Here is a 22710-nt window from a genome sequence, read left to right on the forward strand (position 1 = left end):
ATTTAGCAGATAGAGGCGCCTGAGCTGAGATCTCGTTTGTGTTGATGGCGAGAAATCCGTGCATTTGGTCCATCGAACTCGACCCATATATCGGCCTACGCCGTGGGTGATGGACGAGGTCCGAGATTGCAGAACGCGCCTCTCCGTATGTGCCTGGTCCAGGCCTATTCTGCGCGATTTTACGCGTTTTGTTGGTGGCGATGATGGGACTGGGTTCTCTGCAGCCCAGGCTGACTCTGTAGACATCTAAATTAGCTTTTTCAGGCTCGTTATTCTAGAGAAAACAAGTACGAAGGAGAGCATTGTAGGAGGGAAATTGGTGGGTTCCGAGATTACTCAGGCCCCACAGGGGGACAGCTGCATGATAGCTGCATATCTTGAGGACACCTAGTGCGCGCACGCACCTCCTCACTCCTGGAGCCGTTCATTAATTATGAGTGTCTTCTCTTAGCGCTCTCTCACATTCTTTTGAATCGTTTTATTCCTTCCTTGTCAGCGACTTTCTGCCTTAGAACCTCTCGAAGCTGCGTGGGGAGAATGCTCTGCAATGGTCCGTCTCTGGCGCGCTTAGTGAGCTCTTCATGCGCTCTTTCCCTGCACGCCCTTGTTCTGTTGGAGATAACTTGTCCCTAACTTATTGCTCATTATCTAGCCTCCTACGAAATCTAAGAAGAAGCCGGTGCTATTTGTCTGGACCTGTGTAAGGTACCTTGGGTTACGCTCATATAGTCAGAACCGTCCTGAGCTAACGCACGCCTTAGAGCTCCTGTGGAGCGACTGCAATACGGGTTCAGGTTAACGCGTGTCCTAGCTGTGGGCATGCACGCTGCCCGGCGTGCAAGACTGAGAAGGTCTCCAAGTAATGATTGCACAGGTTTCGGGAGTCTGGGGATTGAATTCAATTGTTCCAACTTCTGCTCATCCAAACAGATGCCGTTGCCCGATGACAGCCTCGTTCGATTACGACCGTGCTCTTCAGCGACCAAGGTTTCGATTCCTGGCTCAAGGAGAGCTTATCGCGAATTCCAAAGGAAGCCAGCTCGGCCCGAAGCCAATGCGTGCTATCCAACACCCCGATTTCCACTGCAACAGTCATTCCCTAAGATCGCCCAAACCCAGCCGCCAGAGCTGGAGACCGCGACCAATATGCCGCTTTGGTATAAAGACATCCAATTCCCGTACTTGACTCCCGTCAGGACGCGATTTGGGCCGCAAACACTCGTTTTATGCTTTCAACCACGGCTCTTGTCCGCTCCTAAAGATCCATACCTTGGCGCTACACAACACAGCAGGTTCTGTCTGGTCCCTCCTTAATTTATCCGTGCTGGCTCTTTCGCCGCCGCCAAACTCAATAATATGAAGGGAGTAGAAAGGAAATGGGGATGATTGGTTTTGATATTTTTGGGGCTTTCTTTTTGGGGGGTATATTCTTTGCGATACCGGGATTCGTTGTCAGGTCGAATGTGTTGAACACTAGCAATGTTTTCAGGGCCGACATACATCTATCTGAGTGTTTATAGAGCTCAGAGCGAGCCAGATTGAGCAGGCTGGGAATCACGGAGCTGTGGTCGTTACTTTTGTTGGGCGGCAATATCAGGGGTTTCACGAACCTGTCGTCACCTTTGCACTAAGATACATTATATTTCCCCCCGATTCGGGCAAGAAACATAGGAAAGGAGGGAATAGGTGTGAGGACGTTTGGGTAATGTTGTCAACTAGTACTATGTCACGCTTATCTATGTGATACTAATAAAGTAACAATTTCCCTTACACGAAACTACGCCGAAACTCTTCTGCTTTCTAAGCGTTGAATCGTTATCAATAGGACCATACGATATAGAACATAGTACTCAGCTACGTAAATCGTCAGTGCCTCCTGTGTGGTGTATGTCCTGATAAGTGGATCGGCGGTGACCATTAGATCGACAAGCACTGATACCTACGGGGCTGTAAAAGGCTGAATTTGTATAGAGACTGGTAAGGATGCCCTGGTGTACCAACAGGCACGTTGCCAAAGGAGGCAATACTGATGACCATAGTCCAAAAGAGTTCCTTTGTTTCAATCAGGAACACTTGTACGAACACTACCATGGATAAATTCTGCTAATTGCAATCAGTACCTAGGGTACAGGACCTCCGCTTGCCGATTGCTCGACATCTTCCGTTTTCCTCCATCTCAGCCGTGTCAAAGCAGGCATTCCTGGAACCGAAATCATTTCCAAAAGCCATCTTTTTGTTTCATCCGGATGAAACGAGGCACCAACGCCCAACCATGCCCTCAAAATTAACGAATACAAAACCTGCTGAGCGTATGCAAGCCCCAGTACCGAGGTCAAAAGAACGATACATATACCCATAAAAGATGAAAAGTTGGGAGTCGCGAAGGGAAAGATTTCCTGTCTGATCTGATTATCCATGGAGAACATCCCTTGTGTAAGAACCAGTGGAGTGAAGAACTGCAGTGTTGAAGTGGATACTAAGCCTGTGCTCCATTCAAGTCTACCAGTGTTATAGACTCACCATCACGACATATCCCATCCAGTTGTTCTCCTTTGCGAGCTCTCTCTGGTCATTGCCCAATCTAAGTTCAAGCTGCATGGGTGAAATGTTAGTTGCAAGCTTTGGAATTCAAATAACTATGTGAAAGCGGAGGAAACTCACGTTCTGGCTAAAGCAATTGCAAGAGTGCGCTGTATCCTCAAGTGTTTTCTTCATGGATTTCAGGTCGTCAAAAATTGACCGAAGGGCACAAAACGACATGTTAATCGTAGATGCTCCAGGGACGTCGAGGAAATAAGTAGCAGACTCCAAGCAAAACTTGTCGCAGGCATCGACGGTCCGTGTTAGACATGGTGACAAAAGCGTCAAAAGTCTCCTAGCGTCAACGGCCCACTGGACTAGCTTTTGCATTTCTTTTCTCTGCTCTTTGTCTCCTCTGAAATAGCGACTGGTTCTTTGCCGCGTGAGAGCGTAAGAGCGTTCCTATCGAGCATGTTAATCGGCTGGGCCAGCGAAGATACGGGGCTACTATAAATAACGTTAGCTTAGTGGTCAAGAAATCTATCACTAGTCTGGCTATGCAGGCTGTGAAAGCGATCTCTGAGCACCAGACCTCGTGCCGCCCTCCAAGTTGTAACGTACCGGTACCTCATAGTTCTGAACGCTTTGGGCTACATTCCTGACCACTTGTCGCCATTCAGTTCGGATTTGGTGCAGACGACACTGGAATACGAGCAGAAACCACTCCCGCGGATCCTTGATGTTGTCCTCGAGTGGAAAGCATCCATATGTGCAAGGATCCATGAAAAGCCCCCCACTCTCACCCTCTTCGATATATGTCATGACGGTTTCCCTAGCCTCGTTACCACAGTCGAAGTAAGACTCGACAAAGCAGTACCCCACCCATCTCCAGATATCCGTTCCAGCAACCACGCAAGAAGTTTGCGCTTGATGTATGAATGAAAGTTGTCCGTCATTTTGCCAGTTAAGAAAAGAGACGTCGTGGGACTGTCTCATTGGTCGGCCATTAGAATCTTGTCGGTGATCTTCGATTTGAGCTTCTGCGTCCCTCCAGGCATAATATGGTAGGTGAAATGCAAGCTCAAACATGCGATATCCTGCCAACTACACGACAAGAGTGTGAGTGCCCAACTTCATTACTTGCTTGCAAGTGATAGCGTCAGATTTGGCATACTTACCACAAAAGTCACCCCAATAAACGTCTGAGCAGCAAGATGTCTATAGAGGATATCTCGAAGGGCATATGCTTGGAGCCTTGATGCTGTTCCGATAAGTGCATGGATGACCCAACCGTCAGGGTCAGTTACAAATCTTGCTCGAATGTCAGTGTCTGTGAGTGAAGCCACGGCAGCAGTGGGGAATATTTCACGCACATTAGTCTCCGCTCTGCATCTGGTTGCTTCGGATCGCCTTCATCCAAGAGGGCGTCAACGGTCGCATATGCAGAATTCTGAGTGCTAGCCATTGTTCCGCTTTGGCTGTCGGCCTCGCAGGATTCGATTAAGCACTCTCGGCATAGGAAAAAGCGCTAGCTAAACTTTAGCTTGGGCGTACTTTAAGTGAGGCCGCTGTAGACCAGATCCCAGTCGGCTTACCGGTGCGTTCAATGCATTGTACAACTCGCGCGCTGTCAGAGCGCCTCTCTGCGTCCTCGCCTGAACTTTTCCTTCTCTGAAGTGTCTTTCATCTAACCAAGCATTCTGGGGTAACGAACTGTAGATGGCCTCTGTTTCTCCGAGGAGCTGTTTGAACGTCGATTTGTGGCAAAATGCAAGCACAATATCGGCCTCTGGAGTACAGGAGTCAGATTGGTCAGGTCCTCGCATGAACCCTCTGATTGCATTCTCTAAATCTGAGAGCCAGCCAGGGCTTCCGACTGGGCTTTCTGATTCCCAGTCGGCAATGGACTTGAGGTAAGATTCGTTTTCTGATTTATAGCACAGATCCCGGCGCGTCGAGAATTCTGGGTCCCAGCAGATATTCAACAAGGAGCTGTGCGCTTGAACAGTCACCAAGCTTGGTTGTATGGTCATCTGAGGCTGTTCAGGGTCGTCTAGACATATCCCAGGGGAGCGGGCTGATCAAAAAAAATTGCAGGCCAAACAACGAGGTGATATTAGCATTGTCAAAATAGAGACAATGTCGACGCATACCCAGCAGGAGGAGGCTCCCAAATTAGACAGACGGCTGGCGAGTTCACACTGTAGTACAAACTCCTCACCATTCGATTTCTATGGCCCTAATTCTACCACGATCAAAGTCATGGTTGCCTTCGGTACAGCTGTACTAGCGGGTTAGGACATAAATCGGTCTCGCTACAATTCTGCCTTTTGGACTTTGATCTTCCTTCGGGCGGCGAAAGGTGGAACCGACCATTCTGGTGAAAAGTTTGCGAGGTGCGTTTGACATGATTTGAGTAAATTCGTTCTTGTGCTGGCATGGCTTCTCAGAGACGTGGCACGATGCGATCTTGAAGACCGTTCGCATGCTTACACGTGGGAAGTCGGGCCTATTTTTGTGTTCGCGTTGCAGACCATTGGTGAGGACGTCTCCTCGACCCAAAGTAAGGCAGCGACTGACCACGTTGTAGACGCAAACCTGCGAATCGGCTTGATCGTCACATAGCATTGCAGCCTGATGACTTCGGCGTCAGGCCAATAAGATAGTATAGCTCAATGTCGGCTGAAGAAGGTATCTTTGCAGCGCTAGCACGGCTTTCTGTCTGTTGTAACCATCGATGCCAGGAATGGACTCTTCCGAATCCGACTCCGACCACCCTACTACCACCACTAGGGGGGATCGACTTCTTGTGTCGACTCCTTAAGTAATCAGCCCCCTGATTGTGTGGAGTAGGGTTATTCCGCTCCTCAAATCTAATATAGTATAGACTGAGACCTGAATTTAGCTCCTCTACTACCAGAGAAGATTGGACGAGAGAGTATCGCCAGCATTATTTCGCTTATCTTTTCTAATCCTTTAGCCACCTTTCTAATATAGTTAGACACGTCTCAAGAATGTCAGGATAGGAGTTGACTAGGAATCGACTCCTCTAACTTCAAGCAGGAATTGCAAATCCTTTGGGAGTCGAATCTGACTTAAGGAGTCGATTCCTGGCCATCGCTGGTCGTAACTAGACTTGAAGTAGTCGTACCACACGCCCTGAGACAAACGTAACACATGGTTTGACAACACCTTTCCGACTCGTCCCACGTGATGACAGATACAGAAGACATGCGACTGAGCGGGACACTCGCATGTTCTGGTTCAAGGGAGATATCAATTACGCTAGCTTTGCTATTTACTGTCTTGTTCTGCCGGTTCCATAAGCTGTGCTTAGATCCAGCTTCACTTGCCTCTTTCGCGGCCAGTCCGGTCTGGCCCGGTGTTGCAAGCTGTTTCAACAGTCACACGGCCGTCTTAAGGTGTTATAGCTTGCTGGTCCGTGCTTACTTTCTCCTTTGTTCCTCACATACTTACAACAACCACCCATCGAAAGTCTACGGTATCGTGTCACAGCGTGTATTTGAACAGCGGCGACCGGTCTCCCATCTTTGCTAGGTCTTCGTCGGTGTACATGTCTCGGACCTCCTCTTCAGTCAGCCGCTCCTTTTCTTTGTTGATCCGGGCATAGACGACGTCCAGAACGATCACCGCGCCGATCCCGGCAACGGAGAAGGCCAGCGAACAGCCGAACCCCGTCGGGTACGAGGGCGCCTCGGAGGACTGATAGATGTAGGACCCGCCGACGGAACCGCAGTTGTTCAAGGTGAAGAGGTAGGCCAGCCCAATGGCCCTCTTGGACGGGCCGGCCAGGTTGTTGGACATCCACGTGGCATTCCCGGGCGTCAGGGGATAGCTGCCAACGGCGGCGAGGATGACGGCAAAGAAGCAAGCGCCGATATGGTGCTTAATCGAAGTGGATAGGGCAGCCAGGATGCTGTACGCGACAATTTGGCAGACCTGGAGACGGGAAAAACACAGTCGTCAGTCAGTTGTCATGATTGAGGCACAGAAACAAGCCAAGAGAAAGAGTTGAATGCCGGTCTAGCTTCCTTGCAAGGAGTTGACCAAAAGGGACACTAGGGAACCGACGCACCAGCGGGATAACCAGGAAATATGATCGCCGCTTGAATCTGTCGGACAAGCGACCAAATACATAAGCACTGATGGCGCCACAAAAATAAGGGGGAATCGTCCTGGTTTGAGCAATAGAAGGGAGAGGGTTAGCATATTGACTCATGCATACATGCACCTTGAAATAGACATAAACATAAACATAAAAACCTGTGGCACCGCAACAGACGGGGCGTAGAACATAAGAACGAAACCAGGGGTTCTCGGGGAAGGGAGAAGGGTTTGTCCTCGCGGACGGGGTCATACATCAATTGAGCATTGCTGGAGGTGTAGCCCATATTTTTGATGATCTGGGGCATGGTGAACTTCAAGCCGTAACCCGGGATGGACTCGGACCAGGCCACCACGGCCATGACATAGAGCTGCCAGTCGCCGATGACGGACCAGAAGACGGCCCAGCTGAAGTTGCGGCCCTTGGAGTGGACGTGCTGACCACCGTCTTGGGACACCAGGCGCGCGGTGAGATAGCGCTGCTCGTCCTCGGTGAGCCAGCTGCAGTGCTTCTCGGGTGTGTCGGCTAGCAGGAAGGGCACCAGGACGCCGACAGCGACGGTCACGATGCCCTCGATGATAAAGATCCACCGCCACCCCGCGACGCCGGCCAGGCCGTCCATCTTGACCAGCGCGTAGGCGAGGAGCCCGGAGAAGGCCCCAGCGATGGCGGCCCCGGCGTAGAAGATGGCCAGCCGCGCCGACAGTTCGAACTTCGTGTACCACTTGTTGAGAAGCAGGACCGCGCCGGGGAAGAAGCCTGTAGGTCAATCCATGTCCGTTGGTCAACACTCCATCCGGGATGGGGTTCAGAGAGGGGGTATGCAGCAACTGCTCAAGTTGCAGAGACGGAGGGGGTGCCAAAGACGGATGAAGTAGGGGTCAGGGCCAGTGGAGGAGGATGGATGGAATTGATGTCCATCCAAGAGAGCACACGTACCAGCCTCGAGGGCGCCCATGACGAGTCGCACTGCCAGGAGTCCGCCATAGTTGTTGACCACGCCGTGAAGAGTCATCATAACTCCCCATGCCATTGTGAGTCCCCCAATCCACCATGACGGACGAAAGGCAAAGTACTTTTCCAGGACGGCATTGCTAGGAACCTCTGTATGTGGGTTATGTATAACGATCAGTCTCCCGATGAAAACGCCAGTCGATGGGGAAAGCGAGAGAGAGGGGAGGGAGGGAGGGCTGAGTCTGACGGGATTCCTCACTGACCGAAAATGATGTAGGTGACAAAGAACAGGGACAAGGCCACGTTGTACTGATTTCCAGCCATGTGAAGGTCTTCCAGCATTCCCTGCAGGGCACACGGTCCCAGTATGAGTGAGTGAGCATTACAAAACGCACTTTGGGTTGCTGCAAAGAGGTCCCGGAGCGGGCAGCATGTCGACGCACCTCGATTTTGGCATTGGCGATGTTTGACCGATCCAAAAACGCTAGGAGATAGAGGGAGACGAGCATGGGGATCGTCCGCAAGTCGACCTTCCACATCAGCCGTTTCTTGACGTCGGGAGGCAGCTCGACGAAATCCGAGTTGGGATCAGGACGACCCTGCTCGCGCAGTTCGACGTGTCCAGCTCCTTTGCGCTCCATGTCGTGAACCGCCTCAGGCGCAACAGTCACGGGCTCGAGCCGCTGTTCGCTTGAGTCCATGAGATTGGTCGATACGTCTCTATACTGTGAGGCAGGGTTGATAAGTGATGTATATGTAAGACAGAACCAAATAGTGGGGAGAGTTGATAATGACTCGAAGGAAGGAACCTGGAGTGGAATGATTCTGGAGGGCCTTCAAAGTTGAATAGTCAAGCAGGCCTGTCAGTCGCTCACTCAAAGGCAGCGTGGAAATGAACCACCAAGGGCCTCCCCCTTTTTCTTTTTGCTTTTATATATTGCAAGCCACTCACGCACCCCAAAGAAAAGCTTTGCATGGGCCGCCCTCCATCCGACCCTTGAGGATCAAACCGCTTCCCCCTGGGGTGGGATAGTCTAGCCTCTGGCGAAAAGAGGAGCGGTATCTCCTTCCTCCCGCTTATTGCGAGCCTGGTTGAGAGACCTCTTTTTCCAGCGAAGAGGTCTCAATTTTTGACAAAGTTGAGTGAGGTCGCCCCCTTCCTACCATCAGGTTGGACGGAATAAGTTCTTATTCCGCCTTCTCCACCCGCCCAAAAGCCAATAGTATTAGGTGGCACTAGAGGCGCGGGATAACAGGCTATTCCGCCTCGCTAAAGAGAACGCGACCTGTACCGAGGACCTCGTACCGGTCTCGCGACTCGGTCTTGGGGGTCAGAAAGGGGCCTAGCGACATGCCAGACGGGACGGAAGTCCCCCGTGTTCTTGAAGATGAATGAATATAACAAGTCTTGTTTGGTTAGGACCCAAAGCAAATAGAGTGGTCAGACAGAATACTGTAATTCTAATCGAACTGATGGACTTTCATAATCGTCGCATCAACGGAGGTCTTGGAAGTCGAGTCACTGCGGAGCCAGCAATCGGACTCGCCTCTCTTCGCAGAACGAGTCAAGTACCGACCGGGAATTATTCTGTTCGGCAAACCAATCGATTATATGTATAGAGCATTTGTGGCTTATCTATCTATTGGTCAACGACAAAGCCATCAAAATGCGGCCTCATGCTGATGGGTTGGACCAATGGTGGCCGGATCTCCTGCGCCTTCTCGACGACGTTCACGCCCAAGCCCGGCCCGCTGGGGATGTCGACGAAGCCGTCTTTGGGGACGGGCACCAGGTCGACGATATCGGCACCAAGGTGGGTGGTCGTCGAGGTGAAGGAGCCGGACTCGAACCCCGTCGCGTACTCCTGGATGGCAAAGTTGGGGATAGCCGCGGCGACCTGAAGACAGGCGGCCAGGCCAATGGGCGACAACGGGTTGTGCGGCACGACCTGGACGTGATGGGCCTCGGCCATGGCAGCGACCTTCTTGGCCCCAGTGATGCCGCCGCAGACAGCGACGTCGATGCGTGCGAACTCCACGGCGTCGCGCGCCAGCAGGGCCTGGAACTCGTAGATGGTACAGAAGCGCTCGCCCGTCGCGACGGGGACCGAGATGCGGTCCGCCACGCGCGCCATGGCGTCCGCGTTCTCCGGCCGAATGGGGTCCTCGACGAACATCGGGCATGTGTCCTTGATGCCGTTGCAGAAGGTCACCGCCTCCGCGGGAGTGAGGCGCCGGTGGAGCTCGATGAGGAGGTCCACCTTATCGCCGACGACCTCCCGCATGCGCTTGACGTTGTCGATCGCGTCGTTCATCTTCTTGACGTGCGTCTTAAAGTACACTTGATCGTTACCCTCGTCGAGGAACGGGTTGATGTGCCCGAACGCCGTGAATCCGAGGTCCATCTTTCGCCGGCACTCGGCCAGCACGCCTTCGATCGTTTTCTCGTAGATGTGCCCGTAGACGCGCGCCTTGGTACGGCAGGCTCCCCCGAGGAGTTCGTAAATTGGCACTCCGAGCACCTTGCCCTTGATGTCCCACAGCGCGATGTCGATGGCTGAGATGGCCGCGTTGATCGCCAGGCCCTGGAAGTAGCTGAACCGGTGCATCACATTCCAGTGGTGCTCGATCGTGAACGCCGCCTTGCCCTCGAGATATTCCGCAAATCGCTCAATGGCCGTCGCTGCTGCCTGGATATGGCCCCAGATTCCAGCTTCCCCCCAACCAACAATCCCAGTGTCGGTTTCCACCCGGGCGAACATAAATTGTCCAACGTGGAGGGGCGCGACAGATTTGATCCGCGGCCCATTCACGCGTGCCTAGTTCAAGAGGAAACAGAAACAGTCAGTCAGTCATCATGTTGTGTAGTAGCAACTCCCACAGCCAGCCAATTTTGATGCAAGGAGAGTGAAGCGCATGCGCTGAGCTGCCCACTTACCAGTGGTTTGGTGACCCCGTTGGTCTGGCGGCCAGCAATTCCTTCTTCACCCATTGTATTCTAGAGAGGACCAGGTTTGCAAGATTGGATAGCAATCGATCGACGAAGGTCGTACAAAAAAATTTCATCTACAACCACGGTCACGTCCGCCATCTCACATGGTCAAAGTCGAGGCCGCTGCGCTCCATTGTATACTTGAGGGGTAGCAGGAGATAGTGGCGGAATAAGACACTATCCCGCTGTTTCTGCGCCCCTTGTGGGGCGGTGGGCTGAAGAACTGCGGGATCCATGATCTAGGACTTCGTTGTATTCGCCAGAATTTCCAATCGCAAGTGCCGAAGTCCAAAACGTGCGACCCATGTCGTTCCAATGCCGAAACTCGGGGATGCCGTCTAAGCCTAGAAGGCTACACGTAGCGTCGCTCAACTGGCATTTGGAAAAGGCCCCTGTAGGTGGCCAGCCACACACGGCAGAGGAGACTAGCCAAAGACCAGATGGGGTGTGAGAAGAGGAAGAGCAGGCGAACGAATGTCATGGATTCGAATTTTAGTAGGAGGCAACTCGGCAGTCACGATTTTTGTCTGTTTGCTCCTTCTTTGGAGAAGGATGACTACTCGTAGGTACCATAGTCCCATGATAAAAGGGGGAAATCGGTCCAGGGGTCAAGATCCATCTGATTGAATGCCTCCAAATCCCACGCCATCCAATTGGGGGAGTCGTCAATGGTGTTCAGCAGGCTCAGTTGGCGCACATTCCAGCTGTCGTCGGCCGGATATTCAGGCTGGGGCGCAACGAGGTGTTGTGCTGATGACGACGACGGCGACATCAACGAGGGATACGAGGTCGAACCAAGGGGACCGAGACCATCTACATGTGTTGATGTTGGTGATGACAGGGATGCTAAATTTTCGGTGGAGAGGACCGATTGTGATCCCGGAGGTAGCAGGGTTTCGGGAGCGGCGCCAAAAAGATGGAGAGACTCATGTTGTAAGGTGAGTTTCAGAAGAGACTCGAGGAGAATTGTCATTCTGGCTAGGGGAGCGCCATGGCCATGACCGTGACCATTGGAGTTGTTCACCAATAATGACGATGACGACGACGCCGGATCATTTGGGAGTTGTGTATCACGAAATCGAGCTTGCAACAAGGAGGCCAGGTCTATTGCTGCTCGCACTCCGTCCACGGACTTGCTCAGGCTCGTGGTGCCGCAGGAATAGGAGTGATGCTCCCTGCGTGGAAGTCCTGCAGGCTCCGCGTCCAAGCGGTGTGACGAATTGGCAATGGAAAGCTCGTCGAGTCCGACCCACCGGCTGTACAAGAGCATGAGTGCACTATGTGCAATCAAGTCAATTCCTGACGGCCAAGGTTGGAGCAACAAGCACAGCTGCCGTAGTTGTTGTTGGTCTGCTCCCGATTTAAAGATGGAGAGGATATTTTCCGAGGCATGGACACATGCCTGTAAGCTGTTGGCAAACTGCGGGACCCGGTGGTTAAACGTCAATGCCGGTCGGTGAATCAGAATAGTCGCCAGCTCCCCCAGGAGGAGAGCCCACCTCGTTGGAAGTAGGTCTCCTCCCCTGATTTCATTTGGAGATAATCTCGGGACATCTGGGCCAAGTGGAGGCGTGGCGGTCGACAAGGGGAGGTTCTGGCGCCACCTCTGAAGGTCCAGCTCCAGTCGGGCAATCTTTGCCGGCCCCCCTCTACGAGAGTGTGTCTTGTAGAGTTCGTCCAGGCAACGACCCAAAATCTGTGCAATGCGAATATGCTGGATGAACCAGTAGAGAGTTTGTGGTTCGCCGAGTGTATTATTCGAGGGGAGCTGCTGGATTGACATCTCTGGAAAATCGGCATCCGCAAATGTGTCGACTTCGACATCCTTCTGCTGGATCAATCTAGGAAGCCCATGTTTGATGGATGTATGACTAGGATTACAAAGATGCCAGTTAGGATTCAATTCGACCTAGAGACCTTTTTCCCCGGGTAGCAGGGGCAACTCACACGTCGAGAATATAGACACACCACCAGACCCGTTTTCGCATTTCCGTCTCATCTGGAGAGTGCTTGAAACGTCTCGAGTGTCGATGAAGCCCGAGAGACTGGGCTAGCCTCACAGAAACGCCATTGATCTGGATGGCCAACGAGTTTTCTCGGATGGATTGAAGGAATAAGAGATATACGAGGATTCCCTGAAGACTCGAGAAGCTGCCTATGGTTGCAACCTGTAGATAAGTATCGGCAAGAAATTGGCGTATCTTCCCTTGCGTGTGTGCATTGACGGAATATTGGATGGCATCAGAATCCGTCTTCTTGATGTATAGATCGGCCAAAGCGTTCAAGGCCACAATCGCCATCAAACTGAATCGGCGAGGTAAATCTCGACGACCATTCTCAATGGAGGTCCGGACAACATCACCGATCATATCCACATCGGCGAGCTGGTCGGGAGGGAAAATGGGATACAAGGACGACCAGGTGCCGAGGAACGTGCTAACATGGCGAGAGTAGAAATCTCGGGGGTAATCCGGCCCCTGGAGGGAGCCAAACATAAACCCAGTTGATGAGGTCGAATTGGTGTTGGAGTGAGAGACGTTGCTAGTGGATGGCAATGTTGCAGGATAGACACTGCCCCGGCCTTGGCTGGGGAGGACAGGGGTCAGATTTAGTCGGAACATCCACTCAGGAAACACTTCCTGGGTAGCAAATAGTTTCTGATACTGCCGTTGGGCCAACAGGACAAAATGGATTCCCGAGGGCGAACCGGCAAAGAAGAAAGAGCCATACCCGTCCTGGACCAGACGCCCAAGGTGTCGCAAGACGGGTTCGTCTATCGAGTCCTCGCACGCATCGCCGCCCGAGACGTCCACGGTGGAGGACAGTGGTGGTGGTGGTGGTGGTGGTGGTGGTGGTGGTGGTGGCAATGATGTGGAACATGGAAAGCTACCTGGGCCCTGGTGAGTAACAACACCTGTAGAAGAAGAAGATAAAGAAGCAGAAGTGGCTTTTTTGAATTGGGCCTTGAGAAATTGGACTTCGTGCAGTAGTTGTTGGTTCAAGGCTTGAGTTCGATGAAGCTCTGCCTGGGCTTCTTCTAGACGCCCCTCCAGAGTTGCGATGATAGTCTGTGTCGGCTCGACATAACTGTTGCGGTCTACATTAGTACTTCTCCACTTCCTACAACCACACTGATGGTAAATGAACTTGGAGACCTATTGGGGCTTTGGCTAACCCTCGACGTGTTGTCTTTCGCCGCAACGTTGCAGTAGTGGCACAATTGACATTGGCCCTCTCACATTTTCCACACTAGAAGGTCCTTCAAATTCAGTCAATCTGTCTGGAAGAGGCCTGTGTGAGACACCAAGTCCACGCATACGTACCCTGGGCCGCTGACCGTCACATTTGATCCTTCTCCTGTCTCCTAGTTAGCAGCTCCCTTGACCTAGATCGCTTCGGCACCAGCGACTGAGGGCTTTGAACGGGCATACAGTCGGCATCGGTCACTATTGGAAGTTGAGTTAGCGGGCAACAAGAATAAAAGATCAAAATTCGAAGTACCAAACTTGAGAGGTCCGTCGAGTGCCCAAAATGGACGAGGCCTCAACACCATTGACAGCATGGTTAGGAGGGTTTAATAGCACCATGGCTTGAATTAGGTTCGACTTGTGCAGCCGGCGTTACCTGGAGAGCGACAGAAGTTGATCTGTGACGATCGCTATGGAGTCAGGAGAGCTCCCGTAGTGTCCATGTCGTTACTTCACATATGATCGATGCCTCGGCTAACTTGCCACATCAGCCCGCCTTGATAAGCTGGCCTTCCCCGGTGTGACCTCCCTTATTCTCACGGAAAAAGGCACAGAGGCCCTGAGTACGGAGAGCGGAGTAGATACATAGACCGAGTAATACTACCCACAATCATCCTGATATTGGTGTCTCGATTCAAGACATGATGGCCCACAGATTCTTCGTCTCGTGTTGGCGGGCATGATAAACCAGCATTTCCCTGACAATAAACAGACCCAAAACTGAAGTCGATTCTCTACGCGTGGCTAAACGGAACACAACAGCACAAAGGCACGCGGGCTGGGTCTCAGACGAGACTTCTCTTTTGATGACATTGTCCAAGACTATAAAAGAAGCCGGGAAAATCTGATCTAATGACTGTGGTCGTAGTTCGCACCTGGGCTCGAAGGTCGTCGACCATATTGAATCCGCTTGTTTTCGCGTCCATCCTCCCACGGCTCGCTATGCTTTGCCGGTGGAATTCATCCAATCCATGTGCTGCTCGACCGCCTTTTGCATGGCTAGAGTCCCTTCCTCGATGATGGTGGTGAGAGGCGCCTTGCCCGCCTTGTCTTGGAGAACTTCGACAAATCTATCATTCATGGCATCGTTGACGTTGCACTTTGCGATTCCGCACGCAATGACGTCGCGGAACAACTCTTGGTGAAAATACTCCCCGGACGCCCCGTGCAACACCAGGTTCACCCGGTCGCCCACTTTGGCGTGAATCGCTCGCAGCCGGTCCAGGTCCAACTGGGGTCCTTTCGGTCCATACTTGCCATGGACATTGCCAAACGCGGGGGCCAGCCAGTGGATGCCCAAGGCCACAAACTCCTCAGCCTGCTCGGGGCTGGTCAACAGGCCTTGAAGCGCAAAGTCGGCCGTGTCGCCGACGCCGTCCTCGCCGCCTTCAATCCGGCCGGGCTCTGCCTCCGTGATGATTCCTCGGTCGTTGCAATACCGGGTCAGCTCTCTGGTCTTTTGGAAGTTTTCTTCCTTTTCGTAGTGGCTCATGTCCACCATGATTCCGTCGAACCCGCCCAGGTCGGCCGCTCGCGTGACGATCTCCGGTGTCTGTGCATGGTCCATGTGCACCCCGACGGGCACACTGGCCTTGTCGGCCGCTTCTGCCGCCGCGTGGACCAGCAAGCCATCGGCGTACGTCACGGCCCAGGGGAATAACTGGATGATGACCGGCGAGCGCTTGGCCTCGGCGGCACGCACGCCGGCAATAATTGCTTCGACATTGTAGCAGCACAAAGCCGGCACTGCATACCCTTCCCGGGCAGCTTTCGCCACGATTTGCAGAAGTCGGTTATGGCTGAGGTCTTTCATTTCTTGTTGGGAGTCTTCAAAATGACAGGAAAGCAATATCGACCGGTGACAAATCCAGCATCAGCGTACTCAGGAAGGGCGGAAGTTAGTGGTTGCAGCGTCAACTGGAGAACTCACCAGACATATAACAGGGAGCCTCGCCGTCAACACTGCCAATTTTTCTCGAGTGATTCCGTCGGCGAATGACTTCCTCGGCGTAAAGGCTCCCGAGTATGTAGCGCCTCCTAGAAAGGTTCTCTCGTGCGCCTTGACGTCTGGTTGTTGAACAGATATACCGATTTCTCCGAGTCCCAATAGCCGTGGGCCCGGAGAAGCCTCCGAGCTTCGAGCAAGAAATTTGGGCAAACCTCTTGCTCCCCTCACCAACCAGGGACAAAAAGTAGAGGCTTCGGAACACTCATTGGAGAAACGAAGTCCTGGACACCGAAGCTTCTCAGGAACATCATTGCACCGTCTTGAGACCCCTCACTCAACCCCCGGCTATCCAAACATCCATCCCCATTTTGAACCCAACAAATGGCCGGGGCGCGTGTCTTTGCGGACATTACAGGAGAGCCCTGCCGTAGATCTCTGCGAGGCCGGGCTTACAGAATAGCTAAATTCGTTTCCTCTGAACTTGTACGGCCATTGTAGATATGTGGCTTTCGTTCCTAGGACATCTGTTTAGGTTCCCCGTGCCTTACGAAGGGGCTCTAGTGACGGAATTTATTCTAACAGTTTACCTGGTGCGGGGCACCGACTTCGTCTGCAGATTTGAAGATATTGATGGGCCACCTTGGCTTGAGGACCTTGTATGGCACGCTCAAACGCTTGTTTTGCTTCCCCAGTTGATTGATTGCTTCCATTTCCTCAGCAGCCAGTTCGACCTGAACAAAATTCTCTCTGATGCGGGCCGAGTTCACGGATTTGGGGATCGTAATGTGTCCTCCAGATTCCGCCCACGCAAGCCTGGACACAAAATTGTGTAAGCACTTAGTCGTCGAAGCAGGGTGTTTCCGGGCACCGGGAGAGAGAGAGGGAGAGTGAGAGTGGAGCGTGGAATAATGCAGAGTTCCCACTTACACAACTTGTGCTGGTGTCACAGTTTGACCGAGGCGCCTTGTTGCTGCGGCGGCAACATCCTTGACCTCTTGCCGCTCAATCGCCAGCGGGACTCCCTGGAGGTTGTTTCCAAGAGCCTGGAAAGAGAAAGAATCATTCAGTCAGACAGAGTTTTCCTGGATGTGCTCAATAATAGCCAGAACTGTGGGACTGATACGTACCGAATAGCATGTGATGAGGATCCCCTTCTTTGCGCAATAATCACACAAGTCAGGGTCTGGGAATGTAGGATGTCTCTCGACCTGGTTAACAGCCGGAACGATGCCGGTCGCCTTGATAAGGACTTCAATCTGTTTTCCAGGACACATTCCACGTTTGTTAGTCTTCTGGAAACATTCACAGAAGTAGGGAAGGATTCTTGCGGAGAGTATACGTATTCAATCAGTGAATTTGACACGCCAATGGCGCGGACCTTGGATTTTGGGAGTTCAATCATCGCTAGGAGCATGTCAGAACGCGATTCAGCACGTGAAATTTGTAGTCAACCCGTCCCAACATACCTCTCCACGTGTCTACAATAGAGATGTCGTCGTCAATTTCGACAAAGTCCGGATTTTCTGAAGTCGTCGGGAATAATTTGAAGATATCCTTGTTTGTTTTAAAGGCAACGGGCCAGTGCATCAGATAGAGCTGGATATTCGAGAGATCCTCCCGTCAACCTCGATACTGGGGGAAGCAAGGCACAAGCAAAGGAGTCTCAAAGAGAAAGGACCAACATCTAGATACTCAAGGCCGAGTTCGTTGAGAGTGTCCTCGAGCGCCACAGGTACCGTATCGGGATGATGGGCACTGCCACGGATCAGTCTCTGATGCCAGGTGTAATTTGCCGTGCCCGAAATACCTGTTCCATAATTTCGAGGTCTGATGGCATGTATACAGATATTAGAGCCAGGATCCAACGTCGAGAAGGAGAATCGCGAAGCCATACGATGAAAATGTCTTTCCTCTCGAGCCCGAGCTCTTTGTAGGCTCTCTGAAGTGCTTGTGCCACTTCCCGCTGGTTGCGATATCTGATCCACGGAAACAAAGTTTAGCCACGCCTGGCAGGATTGGCACGAACCCGGGAATGCCATTCTTACATTCTCGCAAGATCCTAGTTGTAGATGAGCATGCCGCATCACAGCGCATGGAAAGGGAAGACATGGTGTTCCGATCGTCAAACTCACCAAATGGCGGTAACCAGCCTTCAAAGCCTGGAAAACACCTTCCTCGACCTCGCCAGGCTTGGCTTGCCAGGTTCCATAACCTCGTTGTCTAAGGGACCAATTAGCAGTGTCGGCAAGGATCCTAGAGACAGGGAGATGTATCGCACGGGATCTTAGCACCGGTATTGAGGGTGAGTGTATTGCCGAGAGACATGGTTGCACTTTCTGGAATTCTGGTTACTCTTGACCCGACAAGGTTGGAGAGATCCCTCTGCTCGTTTTAAAAGGGTATTGAATACGGTTCAAATGTGCGCGTAGAACCCAGAGCGCTTGGGACCTTGGGCCTGTCGGCGGAGGACGGACGTTTGCCTCATAGTGGCGGAGCATTGATTCCCCGCCAAAAGTGTCGGGAGTGTTCCACCCGCCGGCTCAGGTAATGAATAGTCGGCCCTTGAAATCGAAATGCGGGTTGTTCTTCATACAGTTGGTGAATCGATTGCGCTAGTACCTGCAGTGCGCTCAGACAGTTTCCTCCCATCCTCCTGACCTGCAGCGACAGAAGCGACCATGATATTGCCGACATATGGACATGCACCGCTCTCTTCGGCGCTGGGCTTCTTGCTTTTTGCCATGAATTCACGATTTTTGAACCCGAACGCCCAGAATGTCAGGTCCAAAGGGCCAGCTCAACGCCGCGTCCTCAATAACTTCAGTGAGTACCCTCTTGGGACAGCTCGAATATAATACTCCCAGCGAGGAGAAGCCACCGAGATCGTGGGAAATCTACTCGAGAACTAATCTCTATTCCACCCCCAAGGAGTGACACCGCCTCCGGCTCGGGTAAGGTCCAGCAAAAGACATGCCGGAGATGTTCAGCCCGCATGAAGAGAGTCACGGAACACCAGGCTGCTTCCAGGCCGTACAGGGTTGAGGGGACACATTCAAGAGGTTCACAGTTCACAGTTCGATGCTTCTGGCTCCGGAAAGTCATATCTCGCTTGCTTGAGGGTCTAGGGGAGGGGCGTGCATTGTTTATTTGTCTTCTATCTTCAGTACGTGGGCCAACTAGCGTAAGGTTGAAGAAGTACTTTGTCAACTGCGTTTCGCCAACAGCTAATTGGCTTTATACGTAGTCATTCAATCTGGCTTCATCTCAGCCTGATTTAGTGATTCCTCTTGCGACGCCTGATAGTAATCGGTAGGGGACCGGGATCTAGATTGAAACCCTCCTTCAAATGCGGAATGAAGTTCTTGTCGACAAGCTCGAGGTCATATCTGTGGAAAAGGGTGGCCAGGACAATATGCTGCTCTATAGTGGCCAGGTTACGGCCTAGGCACGCTCGAGGGCCCGTGCTGAATGGGATATATGCTTGTTGCATCATCTCCTTCCGAATCTCATCGCCTTCCAACCAGCGCTCCGGTCTGAAGGCATTGGGATCGGGGAAGATGTCAGGGTGACGCATTATGGAGTACGTGGGCACCGAGACCGTGGTGCCGTACCGAAAGTGCTCTCCGGCAACCATGACGCCCTTGGGGTCGATGATGAGGCGCGGAGGGCCGTACGGAATGGGCGGATTCAGGCGCAGCGTCTCGGTCAGACATGCCTGAAGGTATTTGAGGTCCTTCACTTGTTCATACGTTGCGACCCGGAAACCGTTGTCCAGCTCGACCTCCCCAAGGGCACCGTCCAACTCTTTCTGCAATTCCTTTCGGGCTGCGGGGTGAGTGGCGAGTTCCCAGATTGCACTCGTCAGACCGGAGGAGGTGGTGTCACTTCCTGCATTGAGCAGGACAATGGCTTCCGATACCAGTTCCATGAAGGGGAGGTTCCGTGGCTTGCCCTCCTTGTCCTTGAGAAGTCGGGACATGAAATCTGGCGGGAACGCTTCCAGATCCTTGTCCTTCCTGATGCGCTCACGGACTTGGCCAATGGCGACGGCCGTGAACATGTCGACGTCGGTCTTGCCGCGCGAGAACCACAGGATTCGAGTCCAAAAATCGTACCACGCCTTGGACATTTGACCGAGCGCCACTTTGAACCGAAAGGCCGCGCGCTGACTGGTTATGGTCGAGGGTACTACATGCCACTTCCCAGGTTTGCCGTATTTCGTCTGGCCCCGGAACTGGTCTGAGCCATTCTGCAGAAATCCGAATGTCTCGCCAACGGCGACTTGGCTGATGACGTCAAACGTGAAGAAACTGAGCCAGTCGTGAACATCAAGCGCTCGGGAGCGCTCTGTTGTGGATGCCATCTGGTCCAGCTTCGACAGCAGCAGCGAAAGAGTGCCGGCAATTTTGGGCTCCAACTCCAGGATGTTCGACAGCGCGAATGCATTGGAGATATATTTGCGCTTCCGCTGATGCTCCTCTCTGTCGCGAGTGTTGGCAATGTTGTGGTATTCGCCTGCGAGTGTATCATAGAAATCCGCCTTCATCAGTCTGCCCATGCTCCCGTGCCCGTAGATGTCCTTGATCGCCTCGAGCATGTTGATGGAAACGTGGTCGGGACCGATCCGAACCATTTCTCCGAGCTTTTGGTGGGCATCGTCCAACGCCTGAAATCTATTCCCAACTGCAGAGTGCTTGAAGCACCAGAGGGGGGTAACGGCGGCGACAATGCTGGGAGCAGGGAAGCGTTTCAGGTCATATGGGTCCGTAAGGTACCGGTAGACCGCTCGGATGAAAAAGAAGGCCGCAACGCCCGTCAAGCCGGCAATACTAAGGCATAGGAGTCCAATGAGCACGGCAGGGTCTGTCGACAACATGATGCAAATCCAAGGTTCTCTCTTTCCGGGCCTTTTCTGGGTTGGTTGTGAGCATGCAGATCTGACAACGAACTTTGTCCATTGAATCGATCATACCTGGACCGGGGAAAAGAGGGCCAGAAAAGTCACTTGCTGCCTATATAATTTTTCATTTATTTTTTGAGCGCCCCGAAGGCGGCCCGTATTCTCTCACGGACCTACCCTAGCCGCCACTGCGAAGCGGCGGGGTGGTTCTCGGGACTCGATGAGTTTGTAGCGCGCTTTGCCCACTACTTTCCAAGGGACGGAGCACCATCGGAGACCACGTACCGGGACATCATTGCGCTACACACTGTCTGCTTTTGGGGGGGGGGGGGAGGGAGGAGGGAAACTAGACTCCGAACATTAGATGCTCGAACAACATCCGACGGTTGAACCCTGGAGAAAAACAGAGTAGTTGGATAGAGTAGTTGGATAACGAAATGTAGATCCATGACTCCCCACTCGTACGGCGTCTATACTGTACTAGCAGTACGGCGGTTGCCAGGAAACACCGAGCATAGTTGAGTTTTAGCATTACTACCCAATTCGATCAGGAGACTATGGGGGAATTCCGGAAAGTGAGAAGTTCTCATAGGCTACAGCAGCAGTGTATACGACAACTTGTACATCTAGGCGTGTGTGACTGGTGGTATTCTTGGTCTCCCTGGCTACCAGAGTCATCTATTGTGACCATCGACCCTACTCTCTTTCCGATCCGAGCAGCTCTTGGCGCTTTCAACATGCCATCCGAGAGGTTCGTGGTCGAAGGTGGAAGGATTCCTCCCTCCTGTGGAGCGAGGTACCAAGCAAGAAGGGGTTGATAGAGCTGCTGGCGAGCTTCTCTTGGTGGATGTTGTTTCACGGCATTATCGCCTGGTCTAGGAGAACCCTGTGCTCTGAGGGGTCACGTGGGGGTCCACCAGCCCCCTGGGGCCCGGAGGTCTTGGCACCAATCCGCCCGCCGAAAATTAGTTGCTATTTCGCCAGAATTTGGGCAACATGGTCCGACCCTCGGTTGAGAGAAGGCGCATCATTGCGCCTAGCTTTCCTAGATGAGTTTATCAGTGTGCCTGCGAAGGTTCACAGCGCCCTCTAAGCAGCGGAGGCGGGATTCTGGCCCCGATCTCGTGATGCGAGAGACGGAGCCCCGAGTCGCCAAGTGGATTCGCCTCTTCCCGTAACTTGTAAAATTCTCGGGAGATGGCATGGGCATTCTTTGCTCGAGCACAATGGGTCCAAATCAAAGGACCGGGCTCTCATCTGTCACAGACATGTCTCTGAAAGGTGAGGTGAGTGCAAATGTAGAACACGCTGTAGACCCATTTCTATAGGACCCAAGCACCTGGATGTCGGACACATTCCAGTTATGCGAGCTGGTTCATTCGTTCGGCAATAAGCGAATGTCCAGGAAAGGGGGAACCGAGCTCTGCATAGGCAATGGTTCGGTGAGGGGCGGGGAAGGCTTAGAGATGGTGGCTACGATGGAGGAAGAGAAGAGGGGTGGTGGATGATGAGCTGAGAACCGCACCACCCCCGGTTAGCGGGGAGGTGGGGGTTTGTTAGAAGACACAAGGACACCGCCTGCATGCATTGGATCTAGCATTCACCTTAGACCTGTACTGACACTTTGACTCTCTCCTCCACGAAAGAAAAGCCGACATGTTCTTCCTGCTACCGAAAATGATCATGGTCTGTTGTTGCAGCCTAATCCATCCCCCCTGCTGAACCACTCATTTCCAAATCTTGCTCTTCAATAACATACTCCTGTCATGTCGAGGCATGATCGCCCAGAGCAAGAGACCCTGCAGACCGCAGAGATGCTCGTCGAAGATGGCCCTGCGCCGAAACGGGCGAAGACCCTCTCAAAGGCGTACGCTGTCCCCTAGGTCTCTGCAGTTCTTTCTCCTGGGGATGTCCAGATGGATGATGCTTCCTGAACAGGTGCGAGGCTTGCAAAGCCAGGAAGTCACGATGTGACAGCGCTCGCCCACGGTGTGACTCGTGTCGGCGAAGAGGTTTGCATGC

At 52.7% G+C, this 22710-nt stretch overlaps 6 protein-coding genes across 10 annotated transcripts; 1 reads left to right on the forward strand and 5 right to left on the reverse strand.

Annotated features, from left to right (window-relative positions):
* Positions 1-426: 426 nt before the first annotated feature.
* On the forward strand, positions 427-1744 carry PV07_01460. Of its 5 annotated transcripts, XM_016387989.1 has the most exons (4): positions 427-550; positions 653-700; positions 762-883; positions 931-1744. In XM_016387989.1, exons 3-4 carry the CDS (start codon positions 863-865, stop codon positions 1312-1314), a joined length of 405 nt encoding a protein of 134 aa, XP_016254917.1. In that variant the 5' UTR covers positions 427-550; positions 653-700; positions 762-862; the 3' UTR covers positions 1315-1744. The 5 variants fall into 5 exon arrangements, with proteins under 5 accessions (XP_016254917.1, XP_016254914.1, XP_016254915.1 ...); XM_016387986.1 differs by having other exon boundaries at positions 427-570; positions 762-1744; XM_016387987.1 differs by having other exon boundaries at positions 762-1744.
* Positions 1745-2508: 764 nt separating this feature from the next.
* PV07_01461 (uncharacterized protein) lies at positions 2509-4553 on the reverse strand (the record flags this gene model as incomplete). Its single annotated transcript, XM_016387990.1, has 6 exons — positions 2509-2592; positions 2662-2982; positions 3142-3624; positions 3699-3831; positions 3894-4048; positions 4116-4553. The coding sequence occupies 6 exons, from the start codon at positions 4551-4553 to the stop codon at positions 2509-2511; spliced, it is 1614 nt and encodes a 537-aa protein (XP_016254918.1).
* Positions 4554-6030: 1477 nt separating this feature from the next.
* PV07_01462 (uncharacterized protein) lies at positions 6031-8301 on the reverse strand (the record flags this gene model as incomplete). Its single annotated transcript, XM_016387991.1, has 6 exons — positions 6031-6480; positions 6617-6716; positions 6901-7405; positions 7586-7750; positions 7864-7945; positions 8044-8301. The coding sequence occupies 6 exons, from the start codon at positions 8299-8301 to the stop codon at positions 6031-6033; spliced, it is 1560 nt and encodes a 519-aa protein (XP_016254919.1).
* Positions 8302-9240: 939 nt separating this feature from the next.
* Positions 9241-10592, reverse strand: PV07_01463 (uncharacterized protein; the record flags this gene model as incomplete). Its single annotated transcript, XM_016387992.1, has 2 exons — positions 9241-10419; positions 10539-10592. 2 exons carry the CDS (start codon positions 10590-10592, stop codon positions 9241-9243), a joined length of 1233 nt encoding a protein of 410 aa, XP_016254920.1.
* Positions 10593-11116: 524 nt separating this feature from the next.
* PV07_01464 (uncharacterized protein) lies at positions 11117-14179 on the reverse strand (the record flags this gene model as incomplete). Its single annotated transcript, XM_016387993.1, has 5 exons — positions 11117-12463; positions 12540-13679; positions 13916-13949; positions 13995-14038; positions 14094-14179. The coding sequence occupies 5 exons, from the start codon at positions 14177-14179 to the stop codon at positions 11149-11151; spliced, it is 2619 nt and encodes an 872-aa protein (XP_016254921.1). The 3' UTR covers positions 11117-11148.
* A 4883-nt stretch (positions 14180-19062) lies between these two features.
* PV07_01465 (uncharacterized protein) lies at positions 19063-20664 on the reverse strand (the record flags this gene model as incomplete). Its single annotated transcript, XM_016387994.1, has 1 exon — positions 19063-20664. One exon carries the CDS (start codon positions 20662-20664, stop codon positions 19063-19065), a length of 1602 nt encoding a protein of 533 aa, XP_016254922.1.
* Positions 20665-22710: the final 2046 nt, after the last annotated feature.

The sequence above is a fragment of the Cladophialophora immunda genome (genome assembly GCF_000835495.1).
Source record: "Cladophialophora immunda strain CBS 83496 unplaced genomic scaffold supercont1.1, whole genome shotgun sequence".
Classification (NCBI taxonomy): Eukaryota; Fungi; Ascomycota; class Eurotiomycetes; order Chaetothyriales; family Herpotrichiellaceae; genus Cladophialophora; species Cladophialophora immunda.

Excerpts from the sequence above, each read along its gene's own strand:
- PV07_01460 (XM_016387985.1), top strand. The coding sequence starts at position 582 with ATGCGCTCTTTCCCTGCACGCCCTTGTTCTGTTGGAGATAACTTGTCC. Across the intron at positions 701-761 it reads TGCTATTTGTCTGGACCTGT|AGCTCCTGTGGAGCGACTGC; the intron begins GTAAGGTACCTT and ends CGCACGCCTTAG.